This window comes from Archocentrus centrarchus, chromosome 13 (genome assembly GCF_007364275.1).
Source record: "Archocentrus centrarchus isolate MPI-CPG fArcCen1 chromosome 13, fArcCen1, whole genome shotgun sequence".
Lineage (NCBI taxonomy): Eukaryota > Metazoa > Chordata > Actinopteri > Cichliformes > Cichlidae > Archocentrus > Archocentrus centrarchus.
The window spans coordinates 31893722-31907431 of NC_044358.1; the positions used below are offsets into that span (position 1 = coordinate 31893722).

General features: G+C 44.0%; 1 protein-coding gene across 1 annotated transcript in view; it reads left to right on the plus strand.

Moving 5' to 3' along the window:
• Positions 1-13268, plus strand: part of sphkap (SPHK1 interactor, AKAP domain containing) — a 32043-nt gene extending 18775 nt beyond the window's left edge. The window contains exons 4-12 of the mRNA XM_030744153.1: positions 1787-1846; positions 2254-2394; positions 3529-3799; positions 4057-7363; positions 8736-8894; positions 9750-9833; positions 11004-11053; positions 11844-12028; positions 12190-13268. Of these exons, the coding sequence (XP_030600013.1) occupies positions 1787-1846; positions 2254-2394; positions 3529-3799; positions 4057-7363; positions 8736-8894; positions 9750-9833; positions 11004-11053; positions 11844-12028; positions 12190-12345 (4413 nt within the window). The 3' untranslated portion in view covers positions 12346-13268. The remainder of the gene's footprint in view (positions 1-1786; positions 1847-2253; positions 2395-3528; positions 3800-4056; positions 7364-8735; positions 8895-9749; positions 9834-11003; positions 11054-11843; positions 12029-12189) is intronic.
• Positions 13269-13710: the final 442 nt, after the last annotated feature.

Consider the following 13710-nt stretch of genomic DNA (forward strand, 5'->3'; position numbering starts at 1 on the left):
CATCCTTTTATAAAACCACTTGTGTCCTCAGGGTTGTTGTTTGCCGCATGACCCACTTTGTCCACTGCTTTAGTTCATGGACAGATGTTCTGATATTTTCATTTAGAGTTTGCTGCTATATTTCAGAATTCATTGTTCCATCGATCCTGGACAAGGTGCAGTGCAGTGAGCCCTACCCATGACACAGACATCACTGTGTTTTCCTTTCTCCAAACATAACCCTTTTGGATTCTTGTCACATCCATCCACAAAACATTGTTCAAACAACCCTCTGGATTGTCCACGTGACCTTTAATAGCAAACTGCAGAGATAAATGAGAATTCTACCTGGAGAGCAGCACTTGAAGGGCTTGAAGGGCTGCAAGGAGAACATGCAGAACTGGAACCACTGAGCAGCAGGGGTTGCTTCCTTGAGTTCCTTTGTGACCTCCCACACTATTATACATCTTGCTATTCAAGAGATCATTGTTGGTCAAGCAGGTGCTAATTTTACATTGACATTTACTATTAATCCTGGAAGCTTTTATACTTATCATGGACAGTGGTAGATATGTAATATTCAATCATTTCCATTAGTAATAATAAAAAGATCCTAAAAGGTTCACAAAGTTTCAAGCAACAATGTCTTTTGAATTGTATATAATCATAATTGAATTGCAAATATATCACTCCTCCCAAGGCACTTCAAAGCACCCTGCACATTCACACTGAGTATGGCTACTCAAGCAGGAACTGCACCCCTCTCCAATGCTGTTGCAGCTCTGCTTTATTCGTTAAGCCACACAGGACAAACTTGGCTACGCTAACTTAGATCAGAGGCTGTGTGGTGCAGAATCAAACAGCCGCTACTGGACCGTCCCAAAGCCCCAGCACTGACATGAGAACTCCATCACTGACAATTAAACCTGCAGCCAGAGGCGATGCCATACGAGACCGGAAGGGAAGGAAGATGGGGAATGTGACAGACACACTGTGAAAGCGTGGAGACAGTTGCAGAGGAATGTGGAAGAGAGAGAGATGTAGTGAAAGAAAATCCTTTCTGGTTTACACCTGCTTCTACTAGCCCCTCGGAGACAAGAACATCTCCTTAGAAAGGACTCTGTCAATAAGAGAGTTCATCATACTCTAGTGGACTGAACAGATCAAGCATAACGTTATGACCACCTGCCTAATTTTGCGGTGGTGCCCTTTTTTATTGCCAAAACAGCAAACAACTGGGATGCGCTGTGTATTATGACTACTTTCTATCAGAACAGCATGAACTTTTTTGGTAATTTGAGCTACAGTAGCTCGCTTGTTGGATCGGACCACAATGGCCAGCCTCTGCTCCTCACGTGCATCATTGAGCCTTGGCTGCCCGTGAACCTGTCACTGGTTCACCACTGTTCCTTCCTTGGACCACTTTTGTTAGATACTGACCACTGCAGACCAGGAACAGACTCTGAGCCAGTCGTCTAGCCATCACAAATCGGCCTCTGTCAAACTCGCTCAAATCCTTATGCTTGCCCATTTTTCCTGCTTCCAGCACATCGACTTTAAGGACAAAATATTCACTTGCTCCCTAATATATTCCACCCACTAACAGGTGAAAAGATAATCAGTGTTATTCACTTCTTATGTCGCTGGTCATAATGTTATGTCTGATCGGTGTAGCTGCTATAGTTTCTACATGGCAAAGGAACAGCTGATGGACAGGCAGCGCAGTAACTTTACAATTAACGTAGCTTTTATTGTGAAATCTTTCTTTTCACACTCTGACGCCCTCTCTCTTTTTCCTCACTCTCAGGTCTGTTTTGTAAATCTGGACCCACAGAAAACTGACTGTCGAGATGACAAAAGCGTCAAGGTGAGCAGATTTCTCCTCCGCACGCATTTGTTCTCTTCTCGCTCCCATTTTTCCCCCCCCCCCTTCCTTCCCACTTTTCATTTCCTGGGAACTCTGGTCCTTGTATTTCACATACAATACACACATTGGCTCAGTTGCCATGGATTCAAGATCATTACCCAGAATTAGAGGGCTGATTTGCGTAGAAAATATGCAGATTTTGCAGTCTTTTGCAGCTGGTGGTGGCAGTGGTGGGCGATCGGTGATCATTTCACATGGTTCAAGTCCTCTCACAGAAAGGATTTTATAATTATGGGTCTCTGACTTAGAACCACAGAGAGCACATTATGTTAGTTTTGAAGTGACTTGATGAAACGCTTTATTGTTATCATCTAGTATTGTCTGTATGCTTGGCATGTATCTTGCAGAAATTGGCATCAGTGTCTCCAGACCTGCCAAAGCTTGTTGAGTTACTGACCGTCCACCAGCCGAAAGAAAATGAAATCCTACTGCTCGGTGGATTAGAAGCCGCAGAAGCTTGCCAAGCACACCCACACCCCTCAGCTCAGGTAAGTTTGTAGTTTTTTTTTTTTTTTTTCCTTACAAGCATTTCCAGCCTTTGGATTGACTGGCCTGGACTGTGAGGGAGAGAGGACAAGCTGTTCTTGTACAGCAACGTTGTGTGACTAGATGTGAACCTTTTGTGCTAGGAAAAATCCACAAGGAAGTCTGTTCATTTTATGGAGCGATTCTCCCATTTTTACTCCAGTAAAAGCACCTCCTCATCTTTTGAGGCACGGGACTGTCTGGAAAAACCCAGATTTCTGATTTGAATTTGATTTTGTTCAAAATGAGGCTGATCTGTTTGTTCCAAGTGTAGTCATGTGATACACTGCAGCAAAATGGGCCGGCAACCGATAACATGTGCAAAAGTATGTCTGAATGCCAAATGAATACCAAGAGTTACATGTTTCTGTATAAAAATATAACCAATCTGATGAAAGGATATTTTGTTTACACTTTTCAAGATGCAAAGCACGTGTTTTGCACTTAATTCATGCATGTGCATAACCAATTCTTGAGTGTTTCCCTTTTAATCATATTCAACTCAGACGCCACACCACCAGATGCTATTGAAAATACGATTTTGTGTGAATAGGATGTGTTCCACAGGTCCGTGTAAAGGAAATACACCTGCAGGTACAGAGCAGTGGGTGGCTTTTTATTTCATAGTCATACTTTATAAAGTAATGAAAAAAATATGTGCAGACAAGTAGCCACCTAAAATGCCTTTCTGTTTTGGTATTTAATGAATAAAATATTCCCCAGTTATAGTCCTTTTTTGAAGCTCAACTAATAAATAAATGTTTAAAACTGCTGCTGGAATCAATAAACAGCCTGAGGAGCCTACACAGACTATTAAACTTGCATTAGCAGGTCCAAAGCGATTCATAGTATATCAAATAAAAGGAAGAAAAACAGGCAATAGGGCTGTGTGATCTTTAAGATATTTATATCATAGTTTGTGACTCTACGTATGTGCTGTGTGCATATGTATGCTTTGCATGCGAGTATAGTAGGTCCTTAATATGTGTAGACCTTTGTAGACCTTTACATACAGTGTATATTGAGTAGATGGCATGTGCCAGTGTATATGAAAAGTGTGTGCATACATAATAGGTCTCTGTCCATGATCCATTTAGGGCGGGCTGCAACAGCAGAGATGTACAGGTGTGTGCCTGGTTCAGTGTTCAGGGAAGAGGCGCTCCACACAGCCTGGTAGCATCATCTTTGAGATCAACAAGTTCCTGATCGGCCTGCAGTGGGGAAAAGAGCGACAGTGTCAGCAGAGCAGAGCGGCCGGACAGCGAGTCGATGACGACACCAATCGCTCCATCTCGTCCATAGAAGAAGACTTCCTGACCGCCTCAGAGCACTTGGGGGATGACAGCGAGGATGATGGCTTCAGAAATGGTGAGTAGGATTTGTTTTGAACTGTATTTGTGAGTGAATTGACAGAATATATCAAAACTTATGATTATTATTATTATAATGCAATGAAATTTAATGCAACAAACCCAGTTCCATCAGTCAGTGAAGCATAAATTTGAGTAATATTCTACTGTTGAGATGACATTTTGGAAACTGGCGGTTCCGCTTCCTAATCAGTGTAGACATTTGTCATTCCGTGTCTTTCTGCACCTTTTTTTTTTCCTCCTGTTTGTTCACAGAGCCAGAGAGTGGTGAGCAGGGAGAGAGCGTGGCAGAAGCTGCACAGAAACAGTGTGTCAGACTTGCAAGTCACCGGGGACAGCTGGCGCGTCATCAGAACAGGGAGGATGCTGAGGTGAAAAAGGAAGGGCATCAGCGAGCAAGCATCCAGACTAAAGAGTCAGCGGGGCACTACGCCACCAATTTAGCCGAGTCGGTACTGCAGGATGCCTTCATACGACTTTCGCAAGATGAAACCTCCTTTGTCTCCGAGGCAGCTGTCAGTGTATCACTCTCTAGCTGCCCTCTCAACTCGAAGAGCCCTTCAAAGACTAAAGAGCCTTCCCAACAGCGCACCTGCTCTTTTGAACTCCCGAAAATCGTCATTGTTCAGAGCCCAGACAATTCCGATGGGGCTGCAGAATGGCCGGAGAACCAGGTGCCTCATGTGTCCGACCACACTACCAAAGCTGGAGAAAAGGCACAGAATGGGACACAGGCTCACAATCCCTACGACAATGGTGGACACACATCCAAACACGTAGAAGTGGCTTTGGCCTGTGCTGCCAATGTTATTGGCACTATTACTACCCCACAGCTATCAGAACGGCTCGCCATAGAATCCGCTTCGGAAGAGGACGCAGATGAGGAGCTGCAGGAATCAGATGAGAAAGGCGAATACTCCTTCTCTTCAGCTATGTGTGGCATGGCCCAGGTAGCTGGTGCAGTAGCAGCTGTGGACTTAATGGAAGAACCCGGAGAGGGCGGTGATTCTGATGTGGATTGCACTGAAATCTACAGGGCGTCCCGTGGTCTGATGTCTGCTGCCGAGGCCTCTGCAGCCTTCACACTGCACTGCAGTGTGGCAGAGGGAACCAGTGTTGAAGCATTTCGTGCCAACATTGCTGAAGTCCTGCACAGGGAAGCAGCCGAGGTGCTGACTCAACCACAAGGCTACAGGAGTGTAGCCCATCTGTTGGAGACCACGCATAACAAAATAGTAGATGGCATTACATGTCCAAAAAAAAGCTACACGGATGAAAGAGAAGTGGATGAATTAATAAATGAGGTGGCAGACAGCCTGTTCAAGCATGCTTTAGAGAAAGCAAAAAAGAAAAAGGAACTGGAGGGTACTGGGAAAGAGGTGCCAAGCTTCCAGGTATTTCTGCAAGACAGTGTAAACAATTTGCTGTTTGATATTCTTTGCCTGACACAGAAGAAGATCAGCCACATCGCCACATGCGATCAAGGGTCAAGTGAAACACAAGAGGGTGATACTTGCGTGAAGGAACCTGCTTACACCAAGGAGGATGCCAAGGATCCATTAAGCCAATTACAGTGCTTATTTGGCCATAATGAGAATCTAAGCAGCATGCTACACTGCACAGAGAAGCTATCCACAGGGCTGAAGGAGAAATACGCGCTCGAGGAAAGAGATCAACAGCAGCAGTCTTTATGCAGACAGAATCAATCTAAACTCATCTCCTTGCCTGCCAAAGACTTATCTGACCACCAGCAGATCCAGCAAGGCAACAGTGCCATCAGAGACCCTTTAAGTGAAATCCCAGTGCAAGGCACAGAGAGGAGGGGTCGACTGGGGACAGGTAGCGACAGCAGACAGGCCTCTCTGACAACTCAGTACTCCCTCAGCTCTTTGAGAATGGACTCAGAGTCCAGGACACCTATTACTTGCTATGCTGATGATTTGGCTGCTACAGTGGTGTCTATGGCCACAGAACTAGCAGCAATCTGTCTAGAAAACTCCACCGGGAAACAACCCTGGTTCTGTGCCCTTAAAGGATCTTCTGCTGAAGCCCCCGAGGCCTACTTAATCCCTGCTTGCCGCACAGTGCTGAGGAGAAAAGAGGGTCAGAACAGCAATTCAGCTTCCAGAAAACATCGGGCACCCCGCCTAAGTGAAATTAAAAGGAAAACAGAGGAGCAACCAGAGTTAATGGAGCGGCTGGTCAACCGAGTGGTAGATGAGTCGGTTAACCCTGATGAACCACAGGACCCATTTGCCCTCTTTGCCTCTGAGGTCACAGCTAGGATCCTGAACTGCCCTGAACTCAATGTGGTGGATACCTCCAAAACAGGCCAGCAACGCAGCAGACTACAGTGTGAGAGGTGGAGCCGTGGAAAGGCATCTAGTTATGAGAGCATTCCAGAAGAAGACGCAGACCAATCCGGCACACCCAACACCCTGGGACCGGGCAGTCGGTTAGGTCAGAACTTGAGTCGCGGTAGCTCGATTTCTAAGCAGTCCAGCTGCGAGAGCATCACAGATGAGTTCTCGCGGTTCATGGTAAACCAGATGGAGACTGAGGGCAGAGGCTTTGACCTTCTATTGGACTACTATGCAGGGAAGAATGCCAGCAGCATCCTGGCTGCTGCTGTACAACAGGCTGCATCAAAGAAAAATGGTCACCTTAATGTCAGGGCATCATCGTGCCTATCCAAACAGTCTAGCACAGAGAGCATCACAGAGGAGTTCTACAGGTTTATGCTCCGGGATATGGATAAGGAAAACAAGGAATATGGCATTGCAAAGACTAAAGAGTGGAGCAACAGCCTGTTCCCCCCTCCTCTTAGAACACCCTTCTGTATACGACAGTCTTCTGTGCCAGACAGGCGCTCCTCAGACTCACGCCTGACTGTCAACTCACCCATTAAAGCTAACTCTTTTGATGGATTTGCACGGAATGTGCACGGAGACACACTGAATATCTACCCCACCAACTCAGTGTCAGCCACAGGGCTGTGTAAGTCAGACTCATGCCTCTATCAAAGGGGTAAGACTGACCAGATTACTGATATGCTAATTCACGAGACCTGGTCAAGCTCCATTGAGTCCTTGATGAGAAAGAACAAGATCATTGCTGATCCTGAAGACAGTATTGATTTGGAAGCTGCAGGAGACTCCCAGCCCCATGTGCAGCAATTTGCCAATCGCCTGGCAGCTGACATAGTGGATATTGGCAAGTCTGCGCTCGGGGGACAGCAAGATGTAGGTGGAGGCGCACCTGGGTCACATCCACAGGCGCACATGCCTGTTGGTGAAAGGAGGAGGGGCTTCAGACAATCCCATCTAAGTTGTAGCCGGAGTAGGTCGAGCCAGGAGCCAGCGGGCAGCGTAGGGTCCGGGGGAAGCGACAGCGGGCCGGCTTGCATGAGGGGCCCCAGAAATGTGCCGCTGATCCACATCGAAGGAGATCAGAGAGATGAAGAGACTCTTTCAAACCCTGCGAGACCAGGGGGACCTCAAGAAACATCCTCAGACACGTCAGCTACCAAGCATACAGAGAGAGCTCCCACAAACAGCAGCAGGTATTACACTGCTCACAGGCTTTTTGTGTGAAAGTCAGACTCCACAAAGATTTTTTTTTAAAAATAGCCCAGCAGCAGAATAATCAGCTACTTAGATGTGAAAAGCAGAGATCAATCTCTCTGACAAGAGTAAGGGACAGAAATAAAGAAGAGCATGGCTATTTTTAAACAGTATGAAAATCTGCAATAAAAAACAAAATACAGGTGTATAGTGCTATTCTTAGTTTGATCAAAGCTTGGCGGGCACACAGAGGATCTATTTACTGGGTGAACTAATCTATTTTTGCAGGTCTGACAAACCTTTGTCTAGGCTGTGACTCATATTGTATGGGTGATGCACTGTGTGTGCAGAAAGCTTTTAGTGGCTTCATTCTTTATCCACAGAGTGGCTGTTGAAGTCTCCTTTATCAGTACAAGCTGCACTCACACTAAGATAACAAGTCACAACACACTCGCAGATATTGGAATAGATAGAGCTGGTACTGAGACGATATTGAGTGAGCTAAAATTACAAAGAATTTGGGTGCTGCATTGTCAGATATGCTCGGTCTTTACACGAGTAATCCAAACCAGACAAGGACTCAGCACGGTGGCAAGATTCACTCTAATGCTGTAACACAAAATGTCTTGAGGGGCCTGTCTCAGGAGGCGGTAGAGCGTAGGACTCTCATGGAGGACATTTTTAGTCAGAATGTGTAGAAGTAGATAAATGTATAAAAGCTAAGTGTAGAGGAAAGTTTAAATATAAGCATCCAGATGTGGTGTTTCATTGTGTATTTTAATAACATTTTATCCTCAAAATCATGTTCATGACTGAATGAGAGGGAAAGCTAAAAGCCACACAACAGGCACCTTTTCACTTGGTAACACTCATAATCCAGAAACAAGTGGAGTGCATCTGTTTGTCCCTTGTGTCTGAGTGGGATTCAGTGACTCGCCTATTCAATAAAACCTGATTTCCCTCCAGAATTGTTGACGATGGCAGCCCTCAGTCATCTGATTATGACTTAATTTAATCACTTTCCTGAGGAAAAAAAAAAAAAAAGAAGCCGGAAATCCAACAGTGCCCGTGGGAAATGCAGTGTGCTGATGCATTAAAGATAATGAAAGGAATTAGCTTTCTTTTTAACTGGTGCTTAATTATTTCATATTCCAAAGGCTTGTCATTTGCAGGAAGTTACTGTTTCCAGCAGAAATGATCTGGCCTTACAGAATGCAGTTTATCATTAACAAAACTCTGTGTTTACAATACATTAGCAGTGAATAGATGACCAGGAATAAGTGGCCAAAGTGAACAAACGCATTGCCGCCGACACTGTGCACAACTAGCTGATGGTCACTCCCAGCATCTGCGGTTTGCTCTCTCCACCAGTGACAGGGACAGGACAGCTGTGGCGGTGGCTGCAGTAGTGAAGAGGGACAAGCGTTCTATGAGTGCTAGCAGTGAAGAGAGCATGGGGAGCTGGTCTCACATAACCCCCGAAGATGACCCCCACGAGGAGACCAGTAGTTTTATCCACCTGAGCGAGGGGTCAGTAACCGCTGCTCTTTGATACCGCTCCAAATGCTGCTACTCCCACCCTCACCCCACTCTCATTGGCCCATCGCTGCTAACTGTGTTCTCCTGTGCCAATGCCAATTTACTCCCTGCTGTTACAATACCCACACCTGCAAATGCAGTGTACGGCAAGAGAGCTCACTCAGCAAAACCATACACGGTCAGATCTCCTCCTGCAGTAGTAGGCAGCAGTGATAACATATCAAAAGGCCAGTTCATAACATCCACTAAACCATTCTCTGCTTCATCAAATTCTCATTTGTTTGCTCAACTAATATTATGAAATCACTACTTGAAAAAAGTTTATGGTATAAGATCACACTTTTTCTTAAGTACATCACAATGATTAAAATCAGTAAGCTCTCAGACTGGATATTCAATTGAATTTCTAAAGGCACTGATATGGGTAATTTAAAGAGTTAAGAGGAAGTTGCACTGTGTTCAGTGAAAGAGTAGCTGTGCGCACCATCATAACACTGCAACCTCTCCATCTACCTGCTTCCTTTAACTCCACCTCATTCCTGAGCTATGTTGTGACACAAGGGCATAGCTGCCAGCCTTGCCTGTCCACCCCTATCACCTAACTGCCTCCAAATATCCTCATCCCCATTTTCAGATGGACTAGCTGCCAGGCAAAAAATTCACCAGCTCTCCCAGCTTTCAGTGCCCAGTTCAGCTGCAGCTGCTATTTCTATGTTAATCACCAGCTAACAACATGGCCTGCATCCTCGCGCTTGGACATTGTTCTTGTAAGCGATCGTGTTGGATGTCGTGAGACAAAATTTAAATGACACTTTTGCTTTTTTCTCTTTCTCTATCTCTTCCTAGGAATGGGACCAGTAGCACGTCCAGCTTAGGCCTGGTAGACCTGGATTCTTTTTCTGATGTGCCCTCTCAAAGCACAGTAATCCAGTATGTTTTTACTGTCACACATTTCTCATCATTGTGTCACTCTTGTGTCAACAGTGACAAAGTTTGCCAGTAGTATTCTCTCTCAGACATGCCAGACAGGGATATCAACGTCATTCCAGAGCAAATAATCGTTTTTTGTTTAATAAGCAAAACATCTCAAGTTTGACTCATTTATTCTGTGTCATTCAGCTTAACAGCAAATGTTCAGGTTAACTGCATATAGTTAAATAAACAGAATAGTTCATCATTTTGTAAAATATGCTTATTTGCTGTTAAAGAATCTGGGTTACATGAAGTAAATCTTATTTTTAAACAAGGATTCCAAAAAAAAAGAATGCAATGATTTGCAAATCTCATAAATCCATGTTATTCACAGCAGAACACAGAAAACATATCAAATGTTTAAACTGAGAAAATGCATCACTTTAAAAAAAAAAAGTAATTTTGAATTCAATGGCAGAAAAATAGGGCCATGTTTACACTGTGTAGCATGTTGTCTTCTTTTAACACCAGTCCATAAACATCTGGGAACTGAAGATACCAGTTGCTGGAAATTCGGGAGAAGACTGTTGTCCCATTCTTGTCTGACATAGACCTTTACTACTCTGCCTCTTTATGATGGTGTTTTTAAACCCAGTCATGTTACTGACCTGTTGCCAATTGACCTAATTATTTGCAAAATGTTCCTCCAGCTGTTCCTCATTAACACCACTTCCTTTTCCAGGCTTTTTTTTTTCCTTTTTTTGCTCATCCCAAGTGTTCTGAGCTAATTGTTTGCATGAAACAGTAAAATTTCTCAGGGTAAGCATTTTATAAGTCTTCTGTTGTGGATAAAATATGGGGTTATGGGATTTGTTTTAATTTACATTTTACAAAGTATCCCAACTTTTTGGGGAATTGTTACATTTCATTTGGATTACTGAAAAACATGCAAATTTTAGATGTGCTTGTCTGCAGATTTTGCTACCTCTGGAGAACCAGGCTTCATGATTTTTCTTTTTTTTCTTCCCTTTATTCTGAGCAAGTTGGCTATATCCCACACAGACATAAATGGTACCAATTTTCCCATCTAAGAGCTTGTCTGAATAAACATGTCTCCCAAAATGTTGAGCTGTCATATTCACATGTGTCACTGAAACTTTTAGTTTTCATTATTTTCTTTCCTTGCAGTGAGGAGACTGAGAGGGGCCATCTGGCGGGAGCCAAAGAGACTGCATTTGGTGAGTGTAGAGATAAATCTTTGTCACCAATAGTGTCATCTAGAGCCTGATGGATTTCTCGGCAGGTGAGTATTTGCCACTGCACTGGTGTTGGCATTTATAAGTGTTGAGGTTGCATAGTTTGTCTGCAACTTCCCTGTTGGCGACACACGTGTTTGGAACGCCTCAAACACAACAGCCAAATGATCTGAGCAGAGTCTGGCAGAGCATGAATGAGTAAAAAAATAACCACACACAACAAATGTTAGCACTAGTTAATGTTCTCTTGTGTGAAAGAAAAAGAAAAATATCGTCTGATATGTCGGAACGATATATGGAGATTTTTAAAAATCCAGATATCGGTACTGGTCTTAAAATCTTACATTGGTCGGGCTCTAGTGTTATCCACTTCTCAGTTTAAACATCTCACCACTTATCAGGAACTCGATAGATTTGAAGCAGAGTGCCGTCATTAATCCTCAAAAATGTCCTTGAGTAGAAGATTTAATTTTTCTGATTTTGATATGATCATAAAACCTTAAAAATGGTCCACCGTTCCAGAAGTCTCTCAACTTAAAGATCGTTCAATGACTTACACCACACCTCAAAACAAAACTGAGTCCAGGATTGTTCTTGCCGATCATGCTGTGTGACTCCACGAAAAAGGCCTTGCACATTTCCTTTTGTGAGCTTAGAACAGGATGAGTTGTCCAACACTGCTTTGATGGGGAGGACTTTATAGCTAACATTAAGGTGTCTTATGTAGCGCTGACTCGGACTACGTTATGTCACGTTCCCTTTGATCTGTCAGAGAGCAGTTCAGCGAGGACAGCAGGCGACGGAAGCAGCGTCGGGGAGCTCTTGGTGGTAAACTGTGACCTCGAGCCAGAGTGTGTGGACTCGGAGCTGAGAGTGGCCCTACAATGGATTGCAGCCTCGGAGCTGGGCCTTCCCGCTCTCTACTTCAGGAAGTCCAAAGAGAAGAGAGTTGCAAAGGTAGAGAGCGCTGTTGGCATATCAAAAAATGATCAGCAGATCACGTTACTGATCGTATGATGTTGACTATTACCTCTATTGCGGGCCAATTTCTTACCTGGTGTGAAATAAATCAAACATGAGGCTCATGATCCTGTGTTTCTTTTTGTGCTCTCTCTCAGTTCCTGAGGGTGGTCCACCTGATGTCTCAGAAGGCCTGGCGAATTGCAGACTTGTTCAGTGCTGTGGTTCAGTTCTGTAAGCTGCATGAGAAAGCAGAAGAGGCAGGCAAGTCTCTCCAGTCGAGCCTGTTTGATTGGCTGCTGGAGACACTTTAGGACATGCTAGCCGCCTCACATCGCAAACACCACAAGCTCACTCATTCTCTCGCATTTGTAACACGTTCCTGTTTGCCGTGTCCTGTCTCGTTAACACCAAGTGTCTCCTACTGCAAGCTGAAAGCACGACGCAATCGGCATACTTGAGAAATTCATACCTCTCACCCTTGTCCAGGTTTTTTTGGCTGTTCGCAGCTGCAATGGACCGATCTCCCTTTAAAAAGAGCATGTCCTTGCTTTCAGAGTTACCTCTCTAGCAAGATGCACAACATACAGCAAACTGTAGATGCACAGGTTGGACATTTCCTGATAGGAATGAACTAGCCGTCCAGTGACTATTTAAAGTCAGCAGGTTCTAACTGCTCCAGATTATATAGAACAATATATATTTACAGATTCACACAACCAAACCATGACTATTTATTCATTCAGAGAAAGGCACCTATAGAACATACTGTAGGAAAATCAGGTTATAATCCTCCCGCACCTCAACATGCTCAAACCTTTTGTATTAAAAAAAAAAAAGCTAAGTCCAGAAAAGCTCTGACACTTTCTTCTGATAGCCACATTGAAGTGCACATTTATGTAACTTAAGCAGGATATCCATATTTTTGTTGTATTGATTGGCTAACGAGCCACATCTGTTGTGACTTTGAAATTCAGTATGATATTTTATTCATGTTACTTGAGACGGGGTTATTTTGGATAGCTGTACTGTATATACTGTAGATTTGGAACTGCTGCACCTTGGAGTAGTGAACCGCTCTTTTAGCTTTTACTGTGTCTAAAAGACAGGGTAAGGTTTGTAATGTTGAATTTGTATGTGGATTTGGTCTGTATATTTCTCTACTTAGTGGTAATCTCATGTTACATCAGCATTGGGGAGGGAGGGGGAGCACACGATTCAGCTGTAAACACTGTCACAGTAGAAATGAATGTATTTATCTTTTGACATCAATAAATTTCTGTGATGTGAAATACGAGCAGTCCTGGTCATTTGTAACGTACCGGGGAAAATAAAGATTCAGAGGATTCAGTGTTACGTTTATCCCCCCCCGAAACACACACACACACACAAAAAAGCATGATCTCAGGTCAACACAGTAGTTTCCTTATAGAAAATACTGCTTAGTTAGACATCACAGAAACATACTAATGCTAATTGACAATAGTAACTTTATATTGTAAGGTAAAGACCCCCCCCCCCCCCCCCCCCCCCCCAAAAAAAAGAAAAAAAACTTAAATCACACTCCCCTGACCAAGCACTTGGTTACAGTGGGAAGGTAAAACCTGCCTTTAACAGGAAGCAACCTCCAGCAAACCACCAGGCTCGGGGGGGTGGGGTGGGTCTGTGGCAACTGGTTG